At 33.7% G+C, this 26,897-nt stretch overlaps 1 protein-coding gene across 6 annotated transcripts in view; it reads left to right on the forward strand.

The window, feature by feature from the left end:
• Positions 1-26,897, forward strand: part of LOC118199512 (uncharacterized) — a 497,225-nt gene that overhangs the window by 332,783 nt on the left and 137,545 nt on the right. For all 6 annotated transcript variants that reach the window (XM_085814058.1, XM_085814057.1, XM_085814061.1 and 3 more), the window contains one exon: positions 1,904-2,423. In XM_085814058.1, coding sequence (XP_085670184.1) covers positions 2,210-2,423 — 214 coding nt within the window. In that variant the 5' untranslated portion in view covers positions 1,904-2,209. The remainder of the gene's footprint in view (positions 1-1,903; positions 2,424-26,897) is intronic.

Raw genomic sequence — 26,897 nt, forward strand, 5'->3', positions numbered from 1 at the left:
CACGCGTTCCTCACCAAAGATGTGTGCAAGAGATATTTCACCTGTGTAGCTATATGGGATGGAGCGCCATCCTTCACAAGTCGTACCTACCAACAGATGTTTATCATCCAGACTACTGATGATGCAATTCTGTAAGGCCTACCTCGGCCTGCTTTGCACCATCAACCTACCTCGGTCCATCGTCCCGTCGACCTACCTCACACCCGTCACGCTGACAGTCTGAATAGTAGAATCACATGGATACAAGCCAATCTCCCGTGAAAAGTCCTCTTCGGGGCATTCCTTTCTTTCCCTATAGTGCGGCTAATGCCGGTGCTTGTATTAAAATGTATTTTAAGAGAAGAATAATTCACTTTAGAATGAAAATTTCTTTTTTTAATTCTTAGACGTATTAGCGAACACGTTAGTCGCATTAACACGTTGAGCCCTGCGCCGGGCCTCCTCACGGACTTTCCGTTAGGCCGGCGTCAGTCCCTGGGGACCGGCACTGAAATTTTTGTTTGGCCGGCGTCGGTCCTGGACAGGCGTTTGGATGGCGTCGATCCGCGGAACCGGCAGTATTAACATTCGCGGCCACGAGCTTTGTCACGCACAGGCAGGGCTTGTATGTCGGTAGCCGACAAAGTCGACAAGCGGATAAGCTCTACTCAGTGCATGAAGTCGCAGATCACCGTGCAACATTGCACCACTTGATCGCTCGTGCTGGCTAAACGGAAAGGACAGCAAATTCGGCGCCGGGCTCAACGTGTTAAAATTAATTTTATGAAGGTAAGAATTGGTGTTTATTAGCTTCTTGAATATGCAATATATTTCAACAGAATGTACTTACTGTTTGCTTTTATTTCCCTTTTGCCATTTATCTTTTCCTACATTAGTAAACTCTTATACTTTTATCGCGTATGCTTTTTTAGCGAAAGTGCGTTTTCGATAAATTTTCAACATATCCTTGGTGCCATATCAAAGTAACGATCTCTTAAACCATTGCTTGGAGAGACAGGCGTTAAATGGTTTAGCATTATTTGGTGTTTCGGGAAAATTGAATTATGATTTCTGAGGATTAAATCTCAAATATTTATTTCATAAAATGTACATTTTTCACTTTTGACATGTCTGAAAATATTGAAGTGTAATGCAAAAGCGTCGAAGTCTAAGGCAAAAAAGGACAGTTCTTTGTTTTGGCGTGATGCTGAGGATATCTTATATCTTAAACCATCTGTTTTCCTTTCTACTTGCAACAGGCAGTCTCCTTCCCCAAAGTAAAAACCGTATGGTTGGTTCGTAATCGAAATTTTCCATACTTTTAAGTAGGAAACGGTAGTTATCCTTTAAAGGTGTCTGAATTGCAACCCCACGAAATCTCTAATTCAGATCTGTAAAACCTGTGCATAAAATCCGCAGTGTCGTTCAGGAATGGTTGCATGTATGTTTTTGGTTATAGAACCTGGGTAGCTGTGATGACAGTTTAAATGTCACAAAATGGTGCTCAAATGCCATGGTCTGTCGGGTATTTGCCTGTATTAAATATTTAGAGTTATTTCAAGCGTGCAAACGCTAATGGTTTTCCAATTCTATTGTGTATGTTGAGGTGTTTTACCATTTCCTCTGTCTCATAAATATCAATCATTCAGCGTTAATAATCCTTGAAGACAGAACCTTAACGTCTGAGATTTATATCATAAACAGGTGTATTAAATTATTGTCTTGTAAGCCTGTTCCAGAAGATAAGGAGGTATTTTCTTTTATAAGCAACGGGCGTTTGGGAAATTGGCCTTCGTATGAAGTCCCCTCGCAGATCTGTGCGTGGCTTTGGGAAAACAAATTCTTATAGAAACGTCTATTATCCATAGTGACTGTAATGTGCCTGACATTCTCAGTTTTCTAATTATTTTCTTTTTATTTCTAGGTATTTCAAAGAACCGCTACACTAACCTGTTTTAATCGACTTGAATTCAACACGTGCGGCGTCAAGTTTTAACAGAAAGACGTACTTTTCCACAAACCATATCTTCTGTGATTCGTCTTGTGAGTCCTTGTTTTTGAAAACGAAATGGGTCCGTTTCATCGGAAAGCTTTCACTCCAGGGGAGAGCCCGCCCTAGAATGGTTGGTCCGTAGTTTCAAGTTCTTTCCACTCTCCGCACTGGCCCTTGTTTATTGTTAAACTGTTCGTCTGTTAACTATTATAACTGATTAACCTTCGACGGTGGACAATGGACGGGAGGCATGACCTGACGGTAGACCACACTAGATTGTTAGCCAATGGTGGCGGTTACACGGCTATGGACAATTCGGCTACTGGTCACCCAAACTCTCAACAGTTAAGGCCTCCGTACGGGGACTTGTGCAGACCTCCAGGAACGGATACTTCGACCTTGTCAGCTGCATATCATAGTCGATACCTGGCATCGATGCCGCTGTCCACAGGTAAGTGTCTGTAAACATATCAGCAGATGGAAAATGCTATGCTTTATTTTTTGCTTACAGAGGTTAAGGCTTGTACGAGGGCCATTTCAAATGTATTGCACAATGTGGCACGTGCCGCCAAGTATATTATGGCATAATCATTTGGGTTCCCCTTCCCCTCTTGCTTGGTCTATGAGACTAGAGGAAATACTAGTTGTTTTAGTGTTTCTGTAGGAGATGTTGTGTGGTTTTGAAAAGTGTGACTAGTTTAGAAAGCTGGTATTGTAAGAGATTATCAGCGGTGGTGAATCAAAAACAAAACTTTCCGAGAGGAAAATATAGCAGAAATTCGTAGAGTAGTGTGTGTGTGTGTGGAGGGGAATTCTTCATTAGATTAGTTTTCCGTGAAGAAAGAGACAGTTTCCTACTTGAAGGGCAAGTCTAATTTCAACTGGAATTCAGCGCTTGAGACAATTTAAGAAAAGCGATATTTTAATTGCAGTTGTTGACTTTTTAAACCTCTGGTACGCTGTTTGTCAGAGAAAGGAAGATTAGATGGCAAAATATTGCGTAAATGTATTCATAAGAATATTTTGTAAAAATTAATGTGCATTACTTTTGAAATGACCGCCGTGTATTTTTATTTTTGGCTCACTGTAAAGGGAAATGCATTTGTTTTGCATAAAACCATCATTTTATGCGTTTAGAACTGGTTTTATTTTCGTTTAGGCAAACGCGATTTTATTCAGCAAAGCGTGTAAATTATTATTTGTTTTCAATTTTTAGTCAGTGCGTTAATTTAAGATTTTATTGTTGCTTTGTATATTTTTTCACGTCCGCTTAACTATATTATTACTCTTTTTTTTTTTTTTTTTTTAATTTCTGTTAATATTCGAGGTATTTTTGGAACGATTTGTCGCGTTTTTTAATATGAAAACTCCCAATTCCTTTATTTTTGGGGAGGAGGGGGAATCATCCAGCATACATGTTGGTAAGAAGTAGGTATAGCAGATCCGCAGTAACATTAATGAGATAACAACAGCATAGCTACTGAAGGCATTCGCCAGTACCTTCTTGCTGTAGTAACATATACCAGAACGCTATAAAACTTTATTTCTATGTAAATATCATTCATATGTACTCTTGTTTTGCAGTTTTGATTGCATTATACTTTTTTGCCTTCTTTTTCAGCTTATTCGGTGTCTGAAATCAATTGGACCCGATTACGTGCAGTGTGATCTATAGAGAGAAGTTATCCATACCATTTCCAACATACTTGAAAATATAAAAAAGATGAAAAAGTGTTATTATAGGCTAATTAATGGGATTTTTACCTAAAAAGCACACTTTTACCCTGTAAAAGAACTTTGAGTAGTGGGCATTTAAAAAATAATTTAATAAATAAAAATAAGTACACTCTATGGCTTTATTGTTAATAAACACTTTTAAAGGTTCAGTTAGTTAGTTATGTATGAAATAAAAATGAATAATTTGAATTCTAAATAACTATTAAACGGTCAGAACTTAATTAATGTGGTTTTTGAATATTCTTTTTGGGCTAAGTCATCTCTATTAGGATTAATTCTTGAAGATGCTAACAAAATTTGGTGTTTTAGGTGCATATCGGTTAATCTCGAACGATATTTTGATTTTATTATGTTCATAATAGAAAACATTTGTTCACAAACATATGTGATCCAAACCCTCAACAATATCTGACAGCCAAATCGTGAAAATGTGGAAAATTGCTTGTTGGTACAAATATCGAAAATTCAATATAATTTGGATCTTCCGCAGTTGAAATATGTTCCTTATACTTGCTTTTCGGTGTATCATGCTGCTGTGGGTCAATAATTTCGATTTGGATTTCAGTTGGGTAATAATTAACGTCTTGCAGAGAAACCGAATTATTATATTTATTGTAATGTGTTTATGTGTGTATCTATCGACGGAGTTAATAGAGACGATATTATTATTTTTCGAATCGTTTAATTCAATAAGTCTCCGTGTGCCACTGTTAAAACTCCGTCGTGCCACGAGTTGGCCATGCCAGGTCTAGTACCATCTTTTCCAAAATTTTTAATCTAGGGATGGCACGCAGATATCCTGACACTTGCATGTAATTGCTTTGGGCAGGATGGAGAGGGAAAAAAGAGAGTTTTGTTTAGAAAAAATAATGTAATAGTGAAGTAATAACAAATAAAAATTTATAACTATTAATAATTAATTTGCTAATTATAAATCAGTTCGTACTTCAGATTATGATATTTGTAAACCAAGTAGATTTGTGCTGAACTTAAATGTTTGAGGCGATGTGATTAATATAAAGAAATTACTTAATAATAATCTAGTTTGTAATTATAAGTACGCCATTTTTAAACGATCCTGGATATACTGTTGATATTTATAGTATTACTAAGGTATTTTTAAACATTAAACCATGCGTAAGGAACTGTATTCGAAAAAGTGCGCCTGGCAACGCACAAGTAATTATTTCAACTGTGGGTAACATTAGGTTAAGTTGACTGTTTGTGTGGAAGCAATCGACGAAGGATTTTTCTGGTGGAAAATGGCTCATATTTACGTTACACATGGGGAAAGCTTTGGAAACGTCCATGCAAGAGCCCTCTTCGCCGGGATTTTAATCTTGGTTTGGTTTATTTGGTTATGGCAAAGCACTCAAGAGGTATCTGCGTATGGGAATGGATGCCTTTGTGGAGGACTTTCTAAGGGAAACTGGCCTGTATACACGTTACACACGGGGAAAACCACGAAAATGCCCATAAATCTTGGTCGAACTACTAGTGTTTGGTGATCTTATCCACTCGCTCACTGTTGAGCATTATTCGAATTCCAAATTCTCTTCTAATGCAGAACGCACTTTCATTCGCTTTCAGTTTAACAGCTTAAAATGAACCTTGGTTTGCGCGAATTTAAAAATCAACTGCAATCAAAAGCTTAAATTTGCAATCGAACTACCTATGTTTAACGATTGTATCGCTTGGCCGTTTGTTTTGTTTTATGTGATTATAGCTGTTGGGAATGACATCATCATGCCAAGGAATCAAAGGCCAGATAGAGACTGACGTCAGGGGACGCTAGAGAAAAACGAATAGTTGCGGTTTAGATAGCTAAGGACGATGTTTGCGTGAAATAGATAGATATTTCTTGTTCATTTAACTTGTACAGATGTATAAATAAACCTTTTTCCTTAAGTTTAAGAGATTTGAAGTGCTCCGTTTATGATAAGATAGCTGTTAATTCATCCGTTAGATGACTTATGAATCCCTTCTGAGCTGGCCATTGTTTGAAACGTAACGCCTAACGTAACATAACATAGCAAAGCACTTAAGAACTATCTGCATAAGCGGAAAAAGTACCTTCGTGGAGGACTTCCTAAAGGAAACTGACTGATATACATGGGGAAAAACACAAAAACGCCCATAGTGTAGATAAAAAGGCTTTTTTTTTTCCGTACAATGTTGCCATTGCTCGCTTTGAAGTCGTCGAGTTTGTTGATAAAAAATTCGTTAACATTTTACAAAATATGTAATAAAACAAATTCCAAATTTGGGCTTCCGCATGCCCATATTCGGGTGGAGACGTACGTTATTAAAAATTTGATGTGTCTAGGTACCGTTGTTTTTTCACAAAGCGAGAAACATACATACATTCATGCAGATTCTTTATTATTTAATTTCTTTAAATATAATACAGGGCTCTAAGAATTGGTCGCAACAATTTGAAAAGTGAAACGTCGTTTTATAGTTGAGACGCAAAATGCCAAAACGAAATTTAATAGCCCTTCTGGGCAAATTGCCCCTTTGGACTAAAATTGTAGGGGGGGGATAAGGGAACAGTTAATTTTGTGTGGCATCTCACAAAATTGGCAAAAATAATTCACTCTATGATAAAATCACCACCTAATTGATTACTAATAATATTGTATATTGTTACCAACTACTTACGCTATGTGGTTCGTGGATAGAATTGAAAGGATATTTTTATAGTCGTTTTTTCTTTTATGTCCGCACTTAATATATTAGTATGTGCCATTTCCTGTGGCTTATAGTTTTCTCTGGATTGTGCTCTTGATCGAAATGAAGTCGAAATTGAAGTACGTGTGCAGTGCTTTCAACGATCGAGTAAATCAGCAGAGATACCCCTTCGTTCGAAACCAAACGATTTGCGGAGTCGTAAAAACCCTGAAATGTGTTATAAATGCTGCCTTTCCGACGGCAGTGTTCTTTTTTTAGCGTATACTCATTTTTATTTCCTCGTACACCGCCTTTTACTTATTACTTCCTTTCTGTGGCATCAACTCATCCCTCCCTGAATCGTTTTTCCAATTTCGTTTTCCTCTCGCTCTTATTATTTCTGCTTTAAAAAAATAATAACAAAAACAATAATAATACTAAAAGGAAAGCTGTATTTTTTTTATTATTATTGTTATTCGTTGCATGGATTTCTCCTACTCAGCAGGCATCACTTAATTGCAAAAGCACCTCACCACCTCCGCAGTCCCTTCAGCTCGAAACTGTGGGGGGGAAAGTAAGAAAAGGGGAAAGGATGAAGACTGAAGAGCTTGGATATTTATGCCTGCGGAGACTGAGGTTTAGGAAATGCGGAAAACAAACACAAAGGGCAAATTAAAACAACAAGCAAACAATAAATAAATGAGGTCAGTAGAAAACGGTTGAAAACCATGGGAAAGAGAAATTGCCTGCGGGGGCTTTGGGCTCGTGTGTGTGGTTTTACTGCTAAAAGATAACTTCCTTCGGTAACTGCAGTTTGACGTAGCGATGCAACGGGGTCGGAGGGAAATATATGATTGCTGTTTTACATCCTTGTTAGACAGATGGTTTCTGAACTATGCTGTTTACTTTTCCTGACAATTATCCGTTTCAGGAGCTGTATTTGGCAGCATGCAGTCGCTTTAAAAAGCAGAGTATTTTGTATAAAAAATCGGAGCTTAATTAATTACTCTATTCCTGCACGTACTTCTCGCTGGGGAAAGGCGGATTAGTTAAAATTAAAAATGTAGTTGGTAAAATTTTGTTTCCTTCTCACTGATATTATTTTCAAAGACTCTAACGCAGTTATCCGCCTGCAATAGTTATTATAAAAAAGAAAAAATATATATATATAATGATTTTAATGAGTTCAGCTAGTGTCATTTCACAGTTTCACTTGGTAGTTAATAATAATGAATACGAACTGCGTTTATTGCTTTTAAATCATTTAGTGTGTTCATTACTAACAGAAATATTAAATTTGAAAAAATAAATATTTTACTATTTGCTGAGTGGCAACACACTGGCCCATGGAAGATAAAAATATAGTATTTTGGGCAGTGATCGCCCATTTGGGCTTATAAAATACAAATTTAAATTTTAATAGATGCGTTTATTTCTTTTAAGTCATTCCATTTGATAAGCAATTAGAGGTGAATAAATTCGAGAACTAAAAACGGGATAATTATGCTTTTCTGAATGGAAACACTCTAAGAACTGGTTGATTAAATTCGAAAGATAAATGAAAGATATTGCTTTGAGAGTGCTTTGAGCGTTAGAAGATAAAGTGTGAGGGGGAGCAAGAAAAGTGGCAACATTTGACAAGTCAAGTGGATGGATGATTTGGACATGGCAGCATAATTTAAGGAATATGATTTTTCGTCGGAAAGTCTTTATTAAAAACGTTCCTAATATCAAAACTCGTTTGTAGTTAAGCCTAATTTTACTAAAGAATACGAAGAATAGCATTCTACAAGATAAAAGTCCGTGTAGTTGGTATTTTAATGTTTTTACTACTTTAAATCTGATAGAGTGAACTTCAAAGCAGGCAGTGAACATGTACCTTCACTTTTGATCCAATTATTTTGTGCCACGTGCCAAAATAATGTTAAATAAATTGGGCGTTACACGACCAATTACGAGAAATGATAATTTGCATTCATGCGGTTTACACCCTTTCTTACTTTGTAACCTACAAAATTTCCAAAATTTTACAGGAATAATAAAAATACCACATGCATTCCCGGATAAAGTTTGGGAGTCTAGTTCTAGTTCGTAGTCTGCCATACTAGGTTTGACCTAGTAACCACTCGAACGTGTATGTACGTGTACTTCGTTGTTCGTAAGTGGGAGACAGTGAAAATAAAATAAAGTAACAACATAAGAATAAAAATGGTTAAGTAAATAATAATATTAAAAAGAAAAAGTTAAAACAGACAACGAAAATCATTCGCTGTCTTCTCTCCAATGAGGTTACAGTCGCTGTCAATGACCGCGCAAATTCTACTTACTAGGGCAAGCCGACGCCCAAGCGGAGTTGAGATGAATTTTTAGTGTGCCGCCCGTCTGGCTCGTTCGGAGTCTTTTTGTGCGGAGGGTGATGAGTCTGAATGATTAGTCCCATGACTGGGGATGATAGATACAATGCATTCTTTTATCGACCAATTAGTTTCTATTTGTTGATGAGTTACGAACAATAATAATGTTGCAGAAAAGAAATTAACTGGTGGGTGATTGTAATTTATCTCTTCCTGTGGTACATGTTTGTTGTTGTTATTTCGGGGAATGTAAGAATTATTCCAAGAATATCTCCCTCCGCAGTTTTCTATTTTGGTTGGGGGGGGGCACATATCGCAGTTAGTGGGTATGCTTGCAAATATTTTATGAGTTTTCAGAAACGTGTGATTTAAACCTTGCATTGTTGATGTAATAAGCATTTAATATAGTCTTCGTCTTTTCATTACCGTACCACTAAAATGGCACACACCGTGTTACGTGTGCCAGTGAAATGGGACATTGCCGTGTTACGTGTGGTCTTCGTTTTGCAAGCATAATGTTGTTATCATTTCAGCTTTGAAATTTGAGACTTGCAGGGAAAATTGTCATTCATTTGGTTTACAGTTACAAGAAATTGAAAATATGATAATCTGTTAATATAAAGATCTGAAGATGCCCTTCAGCTCAAAGAACGTTAGACCTGAATGGCTTTTAATTCGTTTTGGCATTTTCCGTTGTTTCACTATAAACGGCGTACCACTTTTCAAATTGTTGCCACCAAATGTTAGAGCCCTGTATTATATTTAAAGGAATTAAGTAATGAAGAATGTGCATTAAATGTATGTATGTTTCTTGCATTGTGATAAAACAACGGTACATACAGCTATCAAATTTTCAACAACGTAATCCTGCACCCGAATATGGGCATTTGGAAGCCCAAATTTTGAATCTGGAATTTGTTTTATTATGTATTTTATTTTTTGTAAAACTTTAACGAATTTCTGAATAACAAACTCGACGATTTTAAAGCGAGAAAGGGCAACACTGTACGGGAAAAAAAGAAAAGAAAAGAAAGAAAGAAAAAATATTTTTATCTCCAGCGCACGAAAAAGTATATCAGAAATTCTAAAGATAGACGCTTTTTAAATTATTTGCGATATTGCTGTTGGATTGAATTTTAAGTGCGAAGAACATGATTTTTAATAAATAAAGGTAAGACACAAAACGTTAAAAAAGTCCCTTCGGGCTTAAATTTTTTTTCCATGTTTTGCACAAATTTTTACGAATTTTAAAGAATTCAGAAATTTGAAAGCAGCTATAATTTGCAAATCTATTCGAAATAAAACATTTTTATCCCCAGCGCCAGACTATTGCCATTCGGCAAAATGCTAAATATTTATTTATCTTTCAATTTTAATCCGCAAATTCCCCTCTTTCAAGGCGCAGTGTTGCCACTACTTCAAACGGAATATTTATTATCTTCATGCACCAGAATATGGCCATTCGGTAAACGGAAGGCATTTAACTTTCAATTTTAATATTTCTGGTATTGAATAGCAGACTAAGCGATAGAAAAGCAATAAACGCAGTGCTAAAAAAATATTTTTTTTTAACTTTTTCAATCTTAATCGATTTAAATAAAAATGTATTTAAATCATGAGATGTCTAAGTAGAAATAATAAAAGATACAAGAATAAGCAGATCTCCCGTCATATGAAATATAAATACTGTATAAAATTAAATCCAAATGAAATAAATTCAGTGTCCTAAAAGCAAAAGTAAAATATACAGTAACAAATATTAAAATTCAAATTAAGAGTAATAATTACTAAATAAATAAAAATGAACAAAGAACAGCAGTTCAAAAGGAAAGAGTAGACGATGATGGTTGCCTGCTCGGCGCCATTGGCGAAACAACTAGGCGATAGAAAGTTTGGGAAAAAAAGTATGAAATTGTAATATATTCTATATATATATATAATGATGCAAATTTAGATGTAATGATGTAGAAACATTGATAGCATACATACTTAAATGTTCTACCATACCATACCATTTCAATATGGTAAACTTGGCAGCCGAGGTAGATAATTATTTATTTTTATTTCGGCAACATTTTGGTGGCCACAAGTAAATTGGCACGCTACTTATGCCTATTTCAAAGGGTTTACATTTTTGATAACTTTGCGGCAAGAAGAAAGCAGCAAGCAGCAGTCTATCTAGGCCGAAGTACAGAAAGCAAATGACTTGTGTTCAGAATGAAATCTTAATTCAGAATGAGTTAGTTTCGGTTTTCAGTGCATTTGATTGGATAATCAATAACGCTGTAAAATTATTATTGGCTACTTATGTTTTCGTTCCATTTGCATCACCAGCGTTAGTTAGACATGGATTAATCTCGAAATGACGGAGTATAAAAAAAGGGGGTTATTATTTTTAGAATAGAGAGGGAAAATACCCAAATTAAAATGAAGCATTAGGAGTACATTAAATTATTAAAATCAAGCATTAATTATACCCAAATTAAAATCACCAGCGTTAGTTAAAGTTATACGACATGGAAAAGACTCGAAATGCATAGTAGTAAAACGTATTATTGTTTTTAGAATAGAGAGGGGAAATACCCAAATCAAAATTAAACATTAAGATGCTATTGCTAATTTAAATTACATTTTAGATTAGCAGTTCGAACTATTGAGAGGAAAAGGCATATAATTTAATATATCATATTTTGCTGAAATGTTTTAACCAGGGTAAGTACAGCTTAGTTCACGTTTTCTTAAAGATGAAAGAATTTTAATTATTGCATTCGTTCATTTTAACTGCAACCGTCTTCGAATTGAATTAGCGATTACGATAACGTTTCCGACTTCGTAAACCGTCAAAAAAGACTTCCCGTTAAAATTTCTATATAAATACCATCAACAGCTGGTATCTGTCATTATCAGGCGTTTACGCAAACGAGAGGGAGATGGGTGAACCACGTTCAAACATGACCCTTTCAATTACTGCATCAGTCCATAATCGAACTTCTGTCCCACCTGAGACCACACTGATCCTCCCCCCCACATGGAATCAACCGTTTCCGTTGCCTAATTGATAGCTTAGTGTGTAATCGGGGGTATGATGAGCCGATAATGATCTAGGGCTGACTCCTTCAATTTTACTTTTTTTTTTTTTTTATTATTATTAGTCTTTCTCGTTACGCCTGTGGATTGTGTAACCCTCAATTGTACCGTCGTCGTCACGCCAATTTATTGGTTATCACCCGTGTGCTAACCCCCTGCAGTAAATGAACTTCACTCCCCCGGTTCACTCAATTCCCGTTTCAACCTCCCCCTTTGACGGCAAGTCTTTGTTGCGAGGACCGTTATGTGGGTGTATTGATCGCCTAGCCCGGTTCCCGTGTCGGCGGCGGTGGGGTCTATGTGGGCTGGAAGAAAAGGTCAGAGGCACGCTTCGTTTTCTCTTTTGATAGATATTTATGGATGTAAGAAAATGTCTTTAAAATATCTCCATCAGCTGCTGTATGCTTTGTAATATGTTTACATGAATCGTACAATTCGCTTTAGTTAATTTATATACTTGCGATATTTGTTATATTTGTCGTTGAAACTAAAATCCGAGACTTGTTATTTACCGTAGTGAAACTTAAAAAAATAAATAAATCTCTACATAAAAAATAAAAAAAAAAAAAAAAAAAAAAAAAAAAAAAATTCAAATCTGAAATGTTTCAGATTTTAAATTACGTCCAAAGGGGCGTTTTTTAACATTTTGTGTGTTACCTTTCTTTATTAAATATCATGTTCCTCGCACTTAAACCATAAGATCCAGTGCAACAGCAATATCGCAAAATAGTTTTAAAACGAGCATATCTTTAGAATTTCCGATACAGAGACTCACGCGCTGGAGAAAATGTTTTTTCTGCACAACGTTGCCATTGCTCGCTTTGAAATCCTTGAGTTTGTTAATCAAAAATTCGTCAAAGTTTTAAAAAATAGGAAATCGATCATAAAACAAATTTCAAATTTCAAATTTGGTCTTCCACATGCTCATTCATATTCGTTGGAGGATTACGTTATTCAAAATTCGATGACTCTATGTACCGTTGTTTTATCACAATACGAGAAATATACATACATTTATGCAGATTTTTCATTATTTAATTTCTTCAAATATAATGCAGGACTCTAACATTTTGTGGCAACAGTTTGAAAACTGAACCGACATTTATGAGTCCGACGCAAAATGCCAAAACGAAACTAATAGTCCTTCGGGATTCAAATCCCTTTGGACTAATAATAAAAGAAAGAGTCTGTGTGTCTTTCGTTCGTGACTAATAGACCCAGAGCTACAAAATTTGGTATATAGGTGAATGTAGACAAGAGCCAGTGCACCCTCGAAGCGATTTTTTCAAAATTCGAATCAGATTTTGTTTAAAATTTTATCTTTTTGATTTTATCGCATTATTTTGAATAGTTTCATTCTTTTAAAAATGTGGTTTTGGCAACAGTTTTTCATTCAATTGTATACTGGACTGCTACTGTTGAAAGTCAGCACTCTTCCACTTGGAAAAATGAGGGCGATCATTCCGTGCGGTTTTTAAATTAAATGTTTCTCTTGGATACTGGACGTTTGTTGAGAGAAGGCAATGGGAAATTGGTTAATTTATTTATTTGGATAATTAATATTTGTATTAAGGGATATTGCTTATTTCATTGTAATTTTGTTATATGTAATACATTTTTTTTTTAATTTCTGGTTTTTTCCTTCTTTTTTAAATTTTATTTATTGATTTAATTTTTATTTATTTATTTATTTTTGATGAAGTTGTTCTGAAGAGTAAAATTCTGCACAGTTTTTAAATTTAACGTTTGGTATTTCCTACAGACCTTTTCCCGGTACATTTAAAAACCAGACGGAAGGTTGGCAGCGTAACTGCTAATAAATAAATAAAGGAAAAAGAATCAAAAAGAAAATAGTCGTATGTGAAAAATGCAGCGTCGAAAAATTTACTGAAGCAAAAATTAAAATCTAAACACCAAACATTTTTATTTTGTCTTCTAGCTATTATAAAAATTTTTGAAATGTTAAGCTTCTACAAATGCCACAATTTTTAAAAATATGTGGATTTTTCTTATAATATTCATGTTTTTGTTTTATAGGATTTTGCAAATTTTTTATAACTGGCGGGAGCTTTGAAAACTTTTGTAGGACTTTCGGTAAATATCACTAATTGTTGAAAGTAGTATGGCTAGATTAAGTATTTCGTTTTCCTTCTTGAAGTTCCATAGAATTCTAAATGGAAGGAAGCATCTCGTTTTCTTAAGTCTTTAACACAGTTTTTATTTTTAGCCCAAAGGGATGTTAGCCCAATAGGGCTATTAGTCTCCAAACGGCATTTTGCGTTGAATCTCATAAATGCGATGTATCACTTTTCAGACTTTTGCCGCTAAATATTATCGCCCCGTATTATATTTAAAGAAACTAAATACTGAAAAATCAGCATGAAATTTATGTATGTTTCTTGCACTGGGAAAAAAACGGAGGTACGTAAAGGCATCAAATTTTGAATAATACAGTCCTGCACCCAAACATGGGTACCTGGAAGCTTGAATTTGGAGCTTGTTTTATTGTTTATATTTTGTAAAACTTTAACGAATTTTTGATAAAAAAATTTAACAATTTTAAAGCGAGCAATGGCAACACTAAAGGGAATAAAACATTTTCATCTGCAGTGCGCAAGACTGCTTATCGGAAATTCTAAAGATGTGCTGTTTTTAAATATTTATAGCCCAAGTGGCGTTAGCCCAAAAGCTCTCGAAACATGTATGTGTCTGTAAATGAAAAAAACGCCTGTTTGGGCGTATCTGAAAGTTTTATTTTATTTATGTATTTAATTTTCTGTAGTCATAGTGGCAAATACGTACATTACGGTCTCATTAACTATCTCACTAAAGTATTTGGTTATGCTTAATTAATTCTTTTAGCTAATAGGGGACATGAGACGCTAAAACAAAAATATCCTTTTTTGCGCTTAAAATTTAAAATATTTTAGAATTATATGTGTTGTGCATATTGTTGCATAGGTATATAGTTTCATACTGATAGAGCTAATATTTTTTGTTAAAAAAATAAATATAATGATGCATATTTTACGCTTTTATTTGCGCATCAAATTTAATCAGAATTATGCAATATTTTATATTATCAGTCTGCATTAAATGGGATGTAAAATAACGAATGGCTTTTAAAAAATGATGACATGCCACTAATAAATAAATTACTCATTAACTTTTACAGAAGTATTTGTTATTTTTCTTTTAATTTTTAATTGATGATTATTTTACGAAAAGCTTAATAATTCCTGCTTAATAATTCTTAATAATTCTTATGAACTGCTCAAGCAGTATTAGGATCATATAAAGTAAAGTATGAAAACAGTTGGATGGAAATAAAAACGCAAGGAACAATTTAAATATCCAAAATCTTCAGGTAGCTTAAATGTCCTTTAGAAGAATTCAAATGTCCATGTTTATAGAAAATTCCTTATAAAATTCATCGCAGTTAAAAATTCTTTTTTGTACACATCACTTATAAATTTCTTTGTTTTTGGAAATTTAGAAATTAATTTTTGAAGGAAATTTCCAAATTTAAATATCCCACGCCCATTAATTATTTCAAGCATCTTGCAACATCCTGTGGTCTTAGAACTGTTTTCGAACCACTTTAGGCCCTTCGAATAGGTTCTCAAAAGTAGCTCTGATTGACATGTTTAAATGGTAACAATTAGTATCTGTATTTTATTATATAATTGAAAATTAATGGAATAATGTAAGAAACGCTTCTGCATGTATTTCACATTTTTATTACGTATTAGCCAAAAACTAATTTATAAATAATTTTTCGCATCGTAATGCAAAACCGTTGCATTTTAAATGAGGAATAGTCAACCTGGTGCCTACCGCCCACTAGTGGGCAATTTAAGCTTTAATGGTGGACGGTAGAGACTTTTGTCCATCCGATGATGAAAGTCCCTTCTCTCCGCTTGCTGCTCTCTCCTGTTTTCATATATTTATAAGGCTTTGCCACTTTTCTTAGGTGTTGTTTTGTGATTGTAGCCCGCATAATGGTATTATCACATCTTAACAAAGCGTGAGGCAAGTTTCACTAGAATCGATTTCACGCCTAGCTACGCTGGACATAAATTTTCTGTCTCTTATAAATATAAGCAAAATATGAATAAGTCTATAAATTTAATATATATATTTTACTAAGCCTATAATATTAAGGTTCAGTTGTAGTTTATAAAAATGCAATGTTGAAGTCTGATTGATTTCGTCATCATGACCATCAGCACATTTGGCTAACTTGGAATTTAGTGTTTCTGCCATGTCGTTTATATATATGTTAAACAAGGTCGGAGCTAAAACTGAACCTTGTGGTACGCCCGCACGGATTAATTTTTTGCTTGAGAGAGTGTATCTTCTACTTGCATCTGGAAAGTTCTGCATTTCAAATAAGACTTGAGTAATTTAAGTATCCTGAGAGGCAGTTGGATTGTTGCAAGTTTATAAATCAGCCCTTAGTGCCAGATTTTATCAAATGCCTTTTCCATGTCGAGGAAAGAGACAGCCACACATTGTTTTTGTTAAATGCTTCAGTGATCTTTCCTACAATGTTTAAAATTTGCCTAATTATATTTAGGCCCTTTCTTTTTTATGTCCAGCGTAGCTAGGCGTGAAGCCAAATTAATTGTTTTTGATAATGTTATTTTTGATGAGGTGATATTCAACCTTTGATGAATTATCCTATTGAAGATCTACCCTAAGCAGGGAAGTAGACTTATAGGTCTGTAACTTATGCAAAGGTGTGAATTTTTACCAGATTTTAAAAAGATGGTAATTAGACAGCGTGATTCTACTATTGTGAAAAGTAGGAAAGCCTAAGAGACGCATTAATTATGATGTTAACAAGGATGACAAATTTCCTGGCGGGGGGGTTTCGTTAATGGCTGTGCGAGATTTTATCACATCCTCATGCTTTCTTCACATTAAAATTTTTATTGATGTTGATTACTTCATCGGGCATTGCATGCTGTAAAATGTCAGTAGAATCCATACGCGTTAAGGAGATTAATTCATCATTGTCTAGTTCATCTTCATGAGTCGTATCGTTTATGTTAAGAATGAAGGTTTCTTCTAGAGTTTTGTTAAAAACTTCCGTCGCAATTTTCCACCCTGTTTCCCGTTCAAATGCCATATTAATCTAAAACTGATTCTCATCTTTCAGTTCTGTATTGAACAATTAGATCGCTTTTTTCCCTGACCATGAGTCTTCTTTTGATCTTAGAATCTTTGATGAGCTTTCAGTGTTTTCTTTTTTGAATTTGTGCCGGATTTTTTTAAAAATGTGAGCTGGTAGGGTATTATGATTTTCTTGACGGGCGGCTCATCTAGTGCAAAAGTATATATAAGATTTCTGCTGTTGAGATTAATGATGGTACGTTCTTTATCAAAGATAGTACACCCAAGTCTGGGACTGCGAGTTAATGAATCCAGTTTTCCTCGGAATTTAGGCCGTTTGGTAATAAGTCCTGTTTTTTTGGTATAGGGGAATATAGTCAATAAAAAAAGAAATTTACAGGAAAATGGTCCGAGATTATTTCTTTTACTATCGCTAAGCGGGGAGTTATGTTTTATAAATCTTTTGATAAAAGTAGAAACTTCTGTCGAAGCATTGTGTTCAGATGGGAGCATTTGGTCTTACGATTTTTATGCCATTCTGTGTAACAGAATTCTGGAGAATTCGACCATTTGTGTTGAGACGTCTAGAATTCCACTTAGGAATTTCTGAGTGTAAGTCCCCAGCTATTAAACTTTTGATTACTAACGTGACTCATATATCCCACTTGACTTAAAGTTTAATCATTTCTGCTGGGTTAAAGTATTTAAAATCTCCTGAATGTTGGGAATCATCTTCCAATAGTTGGGAAATCAAGACGCCGCTGTGCTCGTTGTACACAAATGAACATAGAGAAAAGATGTAAAATACCATATATGTAAAATCTGGTACCATCGTATGATACGGGGTACTTACTATACGATGGTACACATTTGGGTTATACAAAGAAAATACTTTACCCTGTATCATATGATGTAAAATCTATTTCGTATAACAAATTTTTCAGAATAATAGGTCTGCTGATAGATCGCTACGTGTGGGACATACATATTAAGTTTGACTGGGACATAATGTCCCAGCTTTTGGCTTGAAAACCGTTTGTCCCCCCCCCCAAAAAAAAATTCGCAGATTAAATTGTGAAGACCTTGGTTTACATAGTGTGATTACGTGTGACTGAGATAAACTATGTTTATATGTTCTTTGAAATTTTTCTTAAATAAACTCATAACATTGGCTTTCAATCTAATGAAAGGCGAGGGTATGACTTATTTATTAATATTTTATTTTAATATTAATAAATAAGTCATACCCTCATTATTTCATTTGAATGTGCAGAATTGCCGTTTCCAAATTTTCCCACATTGCTTTGTGCTTAGAAATATTACTTCTTGTGCGAATGCAACAGAACTATTCAGCCGAACTAATTTTGAATATATTTTTCTAGATGACACAACTTTTTCGGCAATTAAATTCAGAAATTGATATATGCACTATTTTAGGAGCGGTATGTTTGACATTGCATTTACAAGTTTATATTACAGTACATTTACGTATTCATCTTATAGTACATTTCGATATCAACTATTAAGAGCAATAAGTATTCTTCTTTTAAATTTAGGATAGTTCGTTTCAAGCATTCCTATTCAGAGTTTATAAACCGATTCTTATTGTTAATTCTGAATAAAATTTTTACGTGAAATCACTGGAGTTTGAGTTTTATTAATATATTTTTCTTACTTGGAGATATCGTTTGAAGGAAATATGTGAGGATGTGTAATTTGAAATTAAGAGAAATACGGAACTTCTTAGATTTGTGATTAAAAATTAAGCTCAAAATTATTCTCTGATCGTTTTCGCTGTCGTTCGTATAGTCTCTTCGAAGTTCTTTGGTTGTATGAACATGTGGCGCCATCTATTTATGATTACATGAACTGTTTCAAATTTCTTCGCCAAAGTCCGCTTGGGATGAGATTTCATCGGCACGGTCAAGTCTGAAAAAATAATTTTACATGTTGCCGTGTTTTTTGAAACCATATGCTAGGACTAATTTAATTGTAGGGAACAGGTTCCAATAAGTAATCCATTCATTATAAAGAGGAAAATAGAAATCTGTATGACAGTTGGCAAAATGTGAAAGGTCTCTTCTAATCACTTGTAATGGAAACTTTTTCTAAATTTGGTTAAGGGCGAATTGGAGAAAAATTGATAATATGTGCAGGAAAAAAAAAAAAAAGATACAGAATTTAAAAAAGAAAAAAAAGTTTTGAAAAATCGGAGGTAAGTGGCAAATGATATTAATATCGTAATAAATATTATATTAATTTTAAAATGTTATCTGAATTTTCGGTACTTAAGCTGCTCCTGTTCTTGCTAAAAATAAATTTCATGTGTGAAAATATTTGCTCGAATATTAGACGTCGAATCGAATGCGGACAAAATGCCAAAGACAATATTTTTCGCTGCTGAACAGATCCTACAACTGAGAATGAACTACTACATCGACATTGCCAGACTTACCGATTTCTCCTTGAAATTGATGTTACATTAAAAAAATAATTAATTTACATTACATACTGCAACTTTGTAATAAAAAAAGGCTATTGTTATTGTTTAAGTTTAATTTTTTATGTATTCTTCAAGTGTTCGTTTCATATTTTTGTGACATAATTTATTTTTATATCTTAAGCTTTATTTTCGGAATTCGCTTGAAATTATGAAAAGGGGTTATTCGATGACCCGTGGGTCAAAGGTTGCTGAGGCCTGTTCTGTATCTTTTGATTTTTGAGAAACAAGTATTGGGGTGGTAACTGGCTGGCTTAAAAATTATTTCTGTTGTTAAACTAAAATCTGCGAACCGAGATAAGATTGTTGCTTCTTTTTAATCTTATGTTTTTTATATTTTTTAATTTAAAAAATTCTTTTTAAACTTCTTGAAATTTTAAATAATAAATTCTTTGAGGTGTTAATCTGCATTATAAAGTTTCCAGTTTGCAGTTTTTTTAATTTTTTTCATTTGTAGAGGTTTTGCAGCAGAGAATAAGTTTCTAAATTAGTAACGCATTACTACTTTTTAAAGCTTTTGAAGAATTTTATTTCCGTACGCAGAATAGACAGCGTTGCCACCTTCGGTGGTAGAATTGTTTAATTTTTTCAACAGCCGACAAATTAAACATCGAAGTTAAATATCTTACACTTTTCCGAGTGGCAACATGCTGGTGCCTGGAAGATAAAAGTGTATTTAAATAGCCGAGTTTAGCTCATTTATTAAATTTGATAAGCTCAATTTGCGAAATCATGAAAATTATAAAAAATGTAAATAACATGTTTAATAGCATGAGTTCATGAGTTTATTAGATATAATATCAAACGTTATAGTGCGTATGCCTGAAACCAAATGGCATAAAATTCTACTGACAAACGTATTGTGCTTTTTTCGATATTTTAAGAGGTTTTTTTAGCTCTTTAGCTGTTATGAATAACGGCTCATAATCCGTCAATAATATAAAATGTCCCTCGGGAATTTTTAAATGAGCATCTTATTTAAGAGAACAATATTAGTTTGTCTAGCTTTCCTACTATAATGTTTATTCTAGTAAAGTATTGTTGCATTATAGTATAAAATTAACTATAGTAACTACTGAAGTATAATAATTACTGTAGTTACTCATAACTATAGTTACTAGTTACTTATAACTGTAGTTACTTATTACTGTAGTTACTTATAGCTGTAGTTAAAGTATAGTAGTTCCTTGACTACTATAACTACTATAGTATAGTATTTACTGTAGTTACTTCTTTAGGAAAGTAGGCACACATGCATAATTAAACATTACTATATTCAATTATGTATTTATGCCTACTTTTCTAAAGAATTCCTTGTAACTATTCTTTGGACATGTAACAGGTTTCTTATAATGAGAATTCTTTTAACAGATGTAATTCGCAATGAAAAATTTAATTCGATAGGGATAATCCCTTGGGCACGGGCACCCTGGAATCGCATCATTCTTCTCCGATGGTAATTAAATTTGAAAGATAAAAGTAAATCAAAACATTTTAAACAAAAGTCAACGATATACGTCTGCTTACGTGTAAGATATCGGAATTAAAATACACATTTAGACATGATGTACGGACTCTTTTCTGACCTCGTTACAACAGATCTTTATCGTGAGAGTCAAGTGTATCAGTAACGTTTTATTTGGAATAAGGATTAGCTATCGCAGCACGTTCAGCATCAAGATATGATGAAAACTTTCTGATAAGACTTCTTCATCATCACAGGTATGATAAGTTAAGCCACATCGTGCTAGCTTCTTTTATCACTAAATTTCCGTGTTCTCCTGTTAGCTGTACAGTCGGCCTTGTTTAGAACGTGATCGCGCATGCTAAGTAAACTTAATATCGATGAAGTACTTACTCCTTTTTGTTCTGGTTTTAAACATATTTAATAATTAATAACTTTATTAGATATTGCGTTTTTGGAAAGTAATTTCGTTTTTTCCTACCAGGATTTGGCAACGGGCTCTCCTAATCTTCAGTCGCCGTTTAAAAGAGGGAGTATATAAGGTATTTTCTTCCTCTTTCCAGCATGCTGTGTAACAGTGGCACACTCGGCGCGTATTCGAGAGGTGTAGGGTTGTGTTCGGCGAGGGCATTGCACATTCTTCATACCTTCTGCTTCATAAAATCGTAATGACTCTACTCCTTATAATCAAAAATATGTCGATCAGGGGTTTTCAACCAGGTAGGAATTCATTCTGAGTGATGCGGCCACTTTTTACTTAGCTCTTGTATATTTAGTTTTAGTTTTTGAGTATTGAAAAAAATACTTTATTCAAATTTTGATAGTTTTCAACATTTTCCATACATTTTGTTGCTTAATTTATAGAAACACTTTAAAAAGAAATGTGAATCTAAAAAAATGTATATGCATTTTTAATTTTGGAAAGAAGGGAGCGGGCGAATGATCTTCAACCAATAGTGAAAGGAGTTCATAAACCAAAAAAAGATTGAGGACCATTGATCTAGATTACTACCATAACACTGAAAAGAAGTATCAAATTTATATTGTCTGAACTCTTGGCTTGAAACTTTGCAACCCTTCCAGCGTATGAAATAATAAGAATGAATGAATAAATAAATACGTAAATAGTTGTGTCTTAATGGAGACGAATGGCAGTGAATCTACTCAGTGAAATAAGGGCATAATCGTTGAGCTGCATACGTGAAAGTGAAAATAGGTATGACGCATAGGTATAATGGTTTTGTTTATCTTTTCGATAATTGAGATCGATTGACGTTTCTGAGTTGAAAGTTATATACTTTAAGAAATTTTTATTTTCTCTTTATATTTTTAATATGAATCCCTAAGATATGTATTCTTTTTCCTTCAATTGTTGATTTTTTGCCCAAAATAGTCTCGAAACGGGATTTGGCCTGGAATCACTGTAAAAGGCTGAATGGCTTTTCAATTTGTTGCCACCAAATATTATAGCCCTGAATTATTTTAAAAGAAATTAAATAAAGGAGAATGTGCATGAATGTAGGTATGTTTCTCGTATTGTGATAAAACGACTGTACCTGGAGTCATCAAATTTTGAATTACGCACGTTTCCATCCGAATATGGGCATCTGAAAGCCAAAATTTGGAATTAGAAATTTGTTTTATTAGCTATTTCACATTTTGTAAATCTTTAACGAATTTTTGATTAACAGAACGATTTTAAAGGGAACAATGGCAACACCGTACAGGGAAGAGTAAAAAAAAATAAATAATAATAATAATAAACACGTTTTTATCTCCAGTACGGGAGATTGTCTATCAGAAATTCTAAAGATATGCTGTTTTTAAATATCTTGTGATATTGTTGTTGAATTGAATTTTGTGTAGTTTAAGTGCGAAGAACATGGTATTTAATAAATAAAGGAAACACCCAAAATATTTAAAAAACGCCGTTTGTGGTGTAATATAAAATCTGAAAGCCTTCAGATTTTTTTTTCTTTTCTTGTAACAGACGAAAGAATCCGTAATAGAATGAGAAACTTCTTTTGAGAGACGTATATGTTTATAACAGCTTCAGCTATTTAGCAGCTTCAGCTAGCAGCGGGGAGTGACTAAGATCAGCTTGCGCATGGTCTTAGTCACTCCCCACTTTTCTCCCAAGTATGGTTATTTTTTTAAAAGTTGTTTAAAAGTCACATTTTTCTGTTGAATGGCGCCTTAGTTTAAAGGTTGGACGTATATGTAAAAGTCCTCTATATACTAAATGCCAACGTTCTGAAGCTACTTTTTTTTAGTTATGCAAGATATATGCATACGTACGTACAGATGTCACGAAAAAATCTCTTTTGTGTCCGTTTTAAATCGATTTTACAATTCATGTTGGGAGAAAGAGTTTTTTATTCTGTCCTTACGTACAGATGTCACTCAAAAATATCGTTAAATTGCATCCGATAGCGGTCAAAATAGATATTTTCATTGAAGTATGATACTCAAATTTTTTGCGATTACAATACTTCCTTTACTTCATACAGGGAAGTAAAAGCTTTTGGTTTTATTCAAAATCGCATGGTGATGATATAGAAAAATATTGCGCTTTATATTCGAATTCAGTTCCGGACTACAGCGCATTTTCTACAAATTCTTGAAGAATAGGAACATTTTTGGGAGCCCACTGTATGTGTGAAAAAAATATCAAAGTTTATTTTCTTAATGAAATTGCCAAACTTATCATATTTGGAATAAATAATGCCGTCTGGCCTGTAAATAAACCCGTTCTGTAGATAAAAATTCAGCAGAACTGAATAATCGTTTGATTTGCAAGAGAATAATGGTTTAGTTAAAAAACACTAAACGATTATTCTCTTTCTATATACATAATATGTACCGTTAGAAGCATCTTTTACTAATTACAGTAATGTTGCAAATATTCGCAGAACTTTTAAGTTGTGTGTTTCAAATTATATAAATTAAATTAATTTTAAAGTATATATGTTGGGTATTTATTGAAAAAGAGATACAGATTTTTAAGAAATATGTTTATTGTTTTAAATTGCTCTAAGAACCTTCAGTTATAATTCGGAAGATAACGATCTTATTCCAAGCCAAATAACTTCAATGTGACAACTAACTATTAGGTTGCGTGAACGCTAATGTGCTTACTTTACTTAGAATTCTAACATTTGCCAGGCCGCATGAATGATAAATGTGCTAAACCCTAACGTAACGGGGTGCGAGAAGCTTAATAAGCTTCCGAGTTTTAAAAAGGAAAAGGACAACCACAGATTGGCTGTTGGAGATCGAAAATTCATGTAGTAGGTCAGTGAGAGGTACTTGCCTGTAAATCTAACTTTTTGGCCAATGTCTGACATTTGCAGAGAAGTTAAATTTACAGGCCAACAAGTCTTCACCTTTATGCCGTACTTAACCTGGTTTATGAATGGTACTGGCTAATGATTCAATGTAAAGTGAACGAATTACGTTGTAAAGCGTAGACTTCTCGTTTTCTGTTATAATATTTATGAAGAAAAGAAGAAATAATTAAGGCATCCTACCTAAATAAACTTTATTTATTTATTTCAGTTTTAAGACACTATCACTTTAAGGAATATTACACACACACATACACATATGTGTAATACTGTCAAAATGGTTTGTATTTGTATGTATATGAATACATACTATCTTTGTATTTATACATAAAGCTGAGATGTATACAAAGTTAATGATAAATCATATTTGTTCTTTGGTTTAAATGAAATAGAATGTAAATATGAATAAATGTTGCTATGTCAAAAATTCGAACTCTTTTTTTCTTTTTCTTTATTAAAAAAATACACTTATACAATATAAGCTTGACTGTTTCCTAAAGCCATTCGACTGTCAAGCAATGACAAATCATTTCATTTTCTAACAAAATTGTGCATTTGAAAGTTTGTATATTTTAATTACGAGCTGAAATGAAGAATTCCCTCTGTTTAACGTGTTGAGCGAAAATATACTGTGCTACTTTTAGAATCCTCCCTTTTTGGTTCTAATAAATTTAGAGAAATGTGTAAACTAATTATAAACTGATAATATTAAAAGAGCAGCACTGATTTGAAGGGAATTCACTTTGTGAAGCCAAACTTGATTTAAATATTTCATTATACTTATACATAAAGTTTTAAGAGCATAATGCATCAGTTTCGAGTTACTGTTGCAACGAATATGTAGTCATTAGATTATATCGATGCAGGAACGTGAAAAAAGTGCAGTGTCTTCAGGAGGATTCGAACTCTGGACCTCCCGAATGCTCGTCGAGTGTACTCTCAGTTACACCACGAATTGCTTTTAATTTTTTTTAGCACCTATTTCTTCGCAATGTCTTTAAAATCCACGATTTATTATGTAACTGTGTAAGGCTTTTATTTTAAACTAACCAGTTATCTTTACTGTACAGTGATCTTACTGTAACATCTTCTTTGCATATTCCACACCAGAAAGCAAATTAGTTTGTAATATATTTAGGCTAAAGTTTTGGTATCTAGCGAGAGGGAAGGATTTTCTGGCAATCGCTCTGCGTGGTTAGATTTAGCAGCTGATACTTTATACTTACTCGTCGTTAGGTTATTTAAGCCAGCTTGTAGCTCAGTATTTAACTATGTAGTCTTAAACTACTCATCTATACTATTAAAAATCTGCGCGCGTCTGTTTGTTTGTTTATGGCATCATCTCCGGAACGGCGGGGAGTTGAGTTTTGAGAGAGGTACTCCCCGCATTCCAAAAATTCGAGGGAAGCCATTTCGACCATTCTTAGCTTCGTACGATTTTAATCAGCCGAGATATTAATTAGAAACTATTAAAACGCTAATTTCCGCACTCATTTCTCGGAGTGGCTACACTCTCGTGCACTGGAGATAAAAATCTCTTTTATTTCGAAAAGCGTTGCCACCGCTCACTTTCAATTCGTAGAGTTTGGTAATACAAAATTTGTAAGGTTTACAAAATATGAAATAAAAATACCATTAGCAAACATTAAATGTATTAATATTATTATATAAGGTCATGTTCTGATGTTGAAGAAAGCACTGGATTGCATGTGACGTTACGGTATGTCGAAAATGTTTCGTTAATTTTTGCATTTTAAATAAATAGCTGCTGTTGGTAACTATTTTTGTTTCACGTTAGGATAACTGACACGATGTTAATTCTTTGATAAATAGAAAAAATTGTTATATTACATTAAATTTAAGTCATGACGTCATACCCATAACTGGAATGTCAAAAGTCTCTCTCTCTCTCTTTTTTTTTTTTTTTTTCCCACTGGTTTGGCAACAAAAAGGTTTTTACTAAATGGTTGTTGCTTTGAAAGAATGAACTAATTGGACTCTATCCTATTATTTGTGTTGCATCTTATACTTATGTTAATCAAGAAAATTTTTTATTCAAGATTTTTATGTTACTATTTCATTTTTTAAAATTATTTTGTATGAATTTTTACTTTATCGTATGATTCTACGAACTTTTGAACTTTTTACGGCCTATCTAACTACTGCATACTTCTGAAGGACTTTGAACTCTTATGCCATTCACAGCTTCAAACTGTCTTCGCGCCATTTTCATGATGTCTCACTATTGCTTATCCTGCACTCTTATTAGCTATATTGAGCTCACCACCTGCATTTGCCATACAACTCACTGAACCTGCCTACATGCTTCAATTTAATGCCATTGCTTACCACTGCACAATTTTTATGATGAACGCCTACTTTCGTAAGTATTAAGATATGCCTGCTCACGCAGCTGAATTTTCTTCGCCCACGGGTGTTGGTACTTCCCTAGTACCATTTATTTGAAAATATCTTTGCCTAGTGCACTTTAATGCGATCTACTGGCGAAAACTCTTTAGTAGTTAATGACCAGAAAAAAGTAAGTCATAAGTCATAAGCCATAAGAATGAACTGATTTCATTCATAGTGAAATGTTTTATACTATTTTTTTTTTTTTCAGGTGCATATAGAACTTATAAATTTTGCT

This window comes from Stegodyphus dumicola, chromosome 3, assembly GCF_044657685.1.
Source record: "Stegodyphus dumicola isolate Sdum_Otavi_A_Nest chromosome 3, ASM4465768v1".
Lineage (NCBI taxonomy): Eukaryota > Metazoa > Arthropoda > Arachnida > Araneae > Eresidae > Stegodyphus > Stegodyphus dumicola.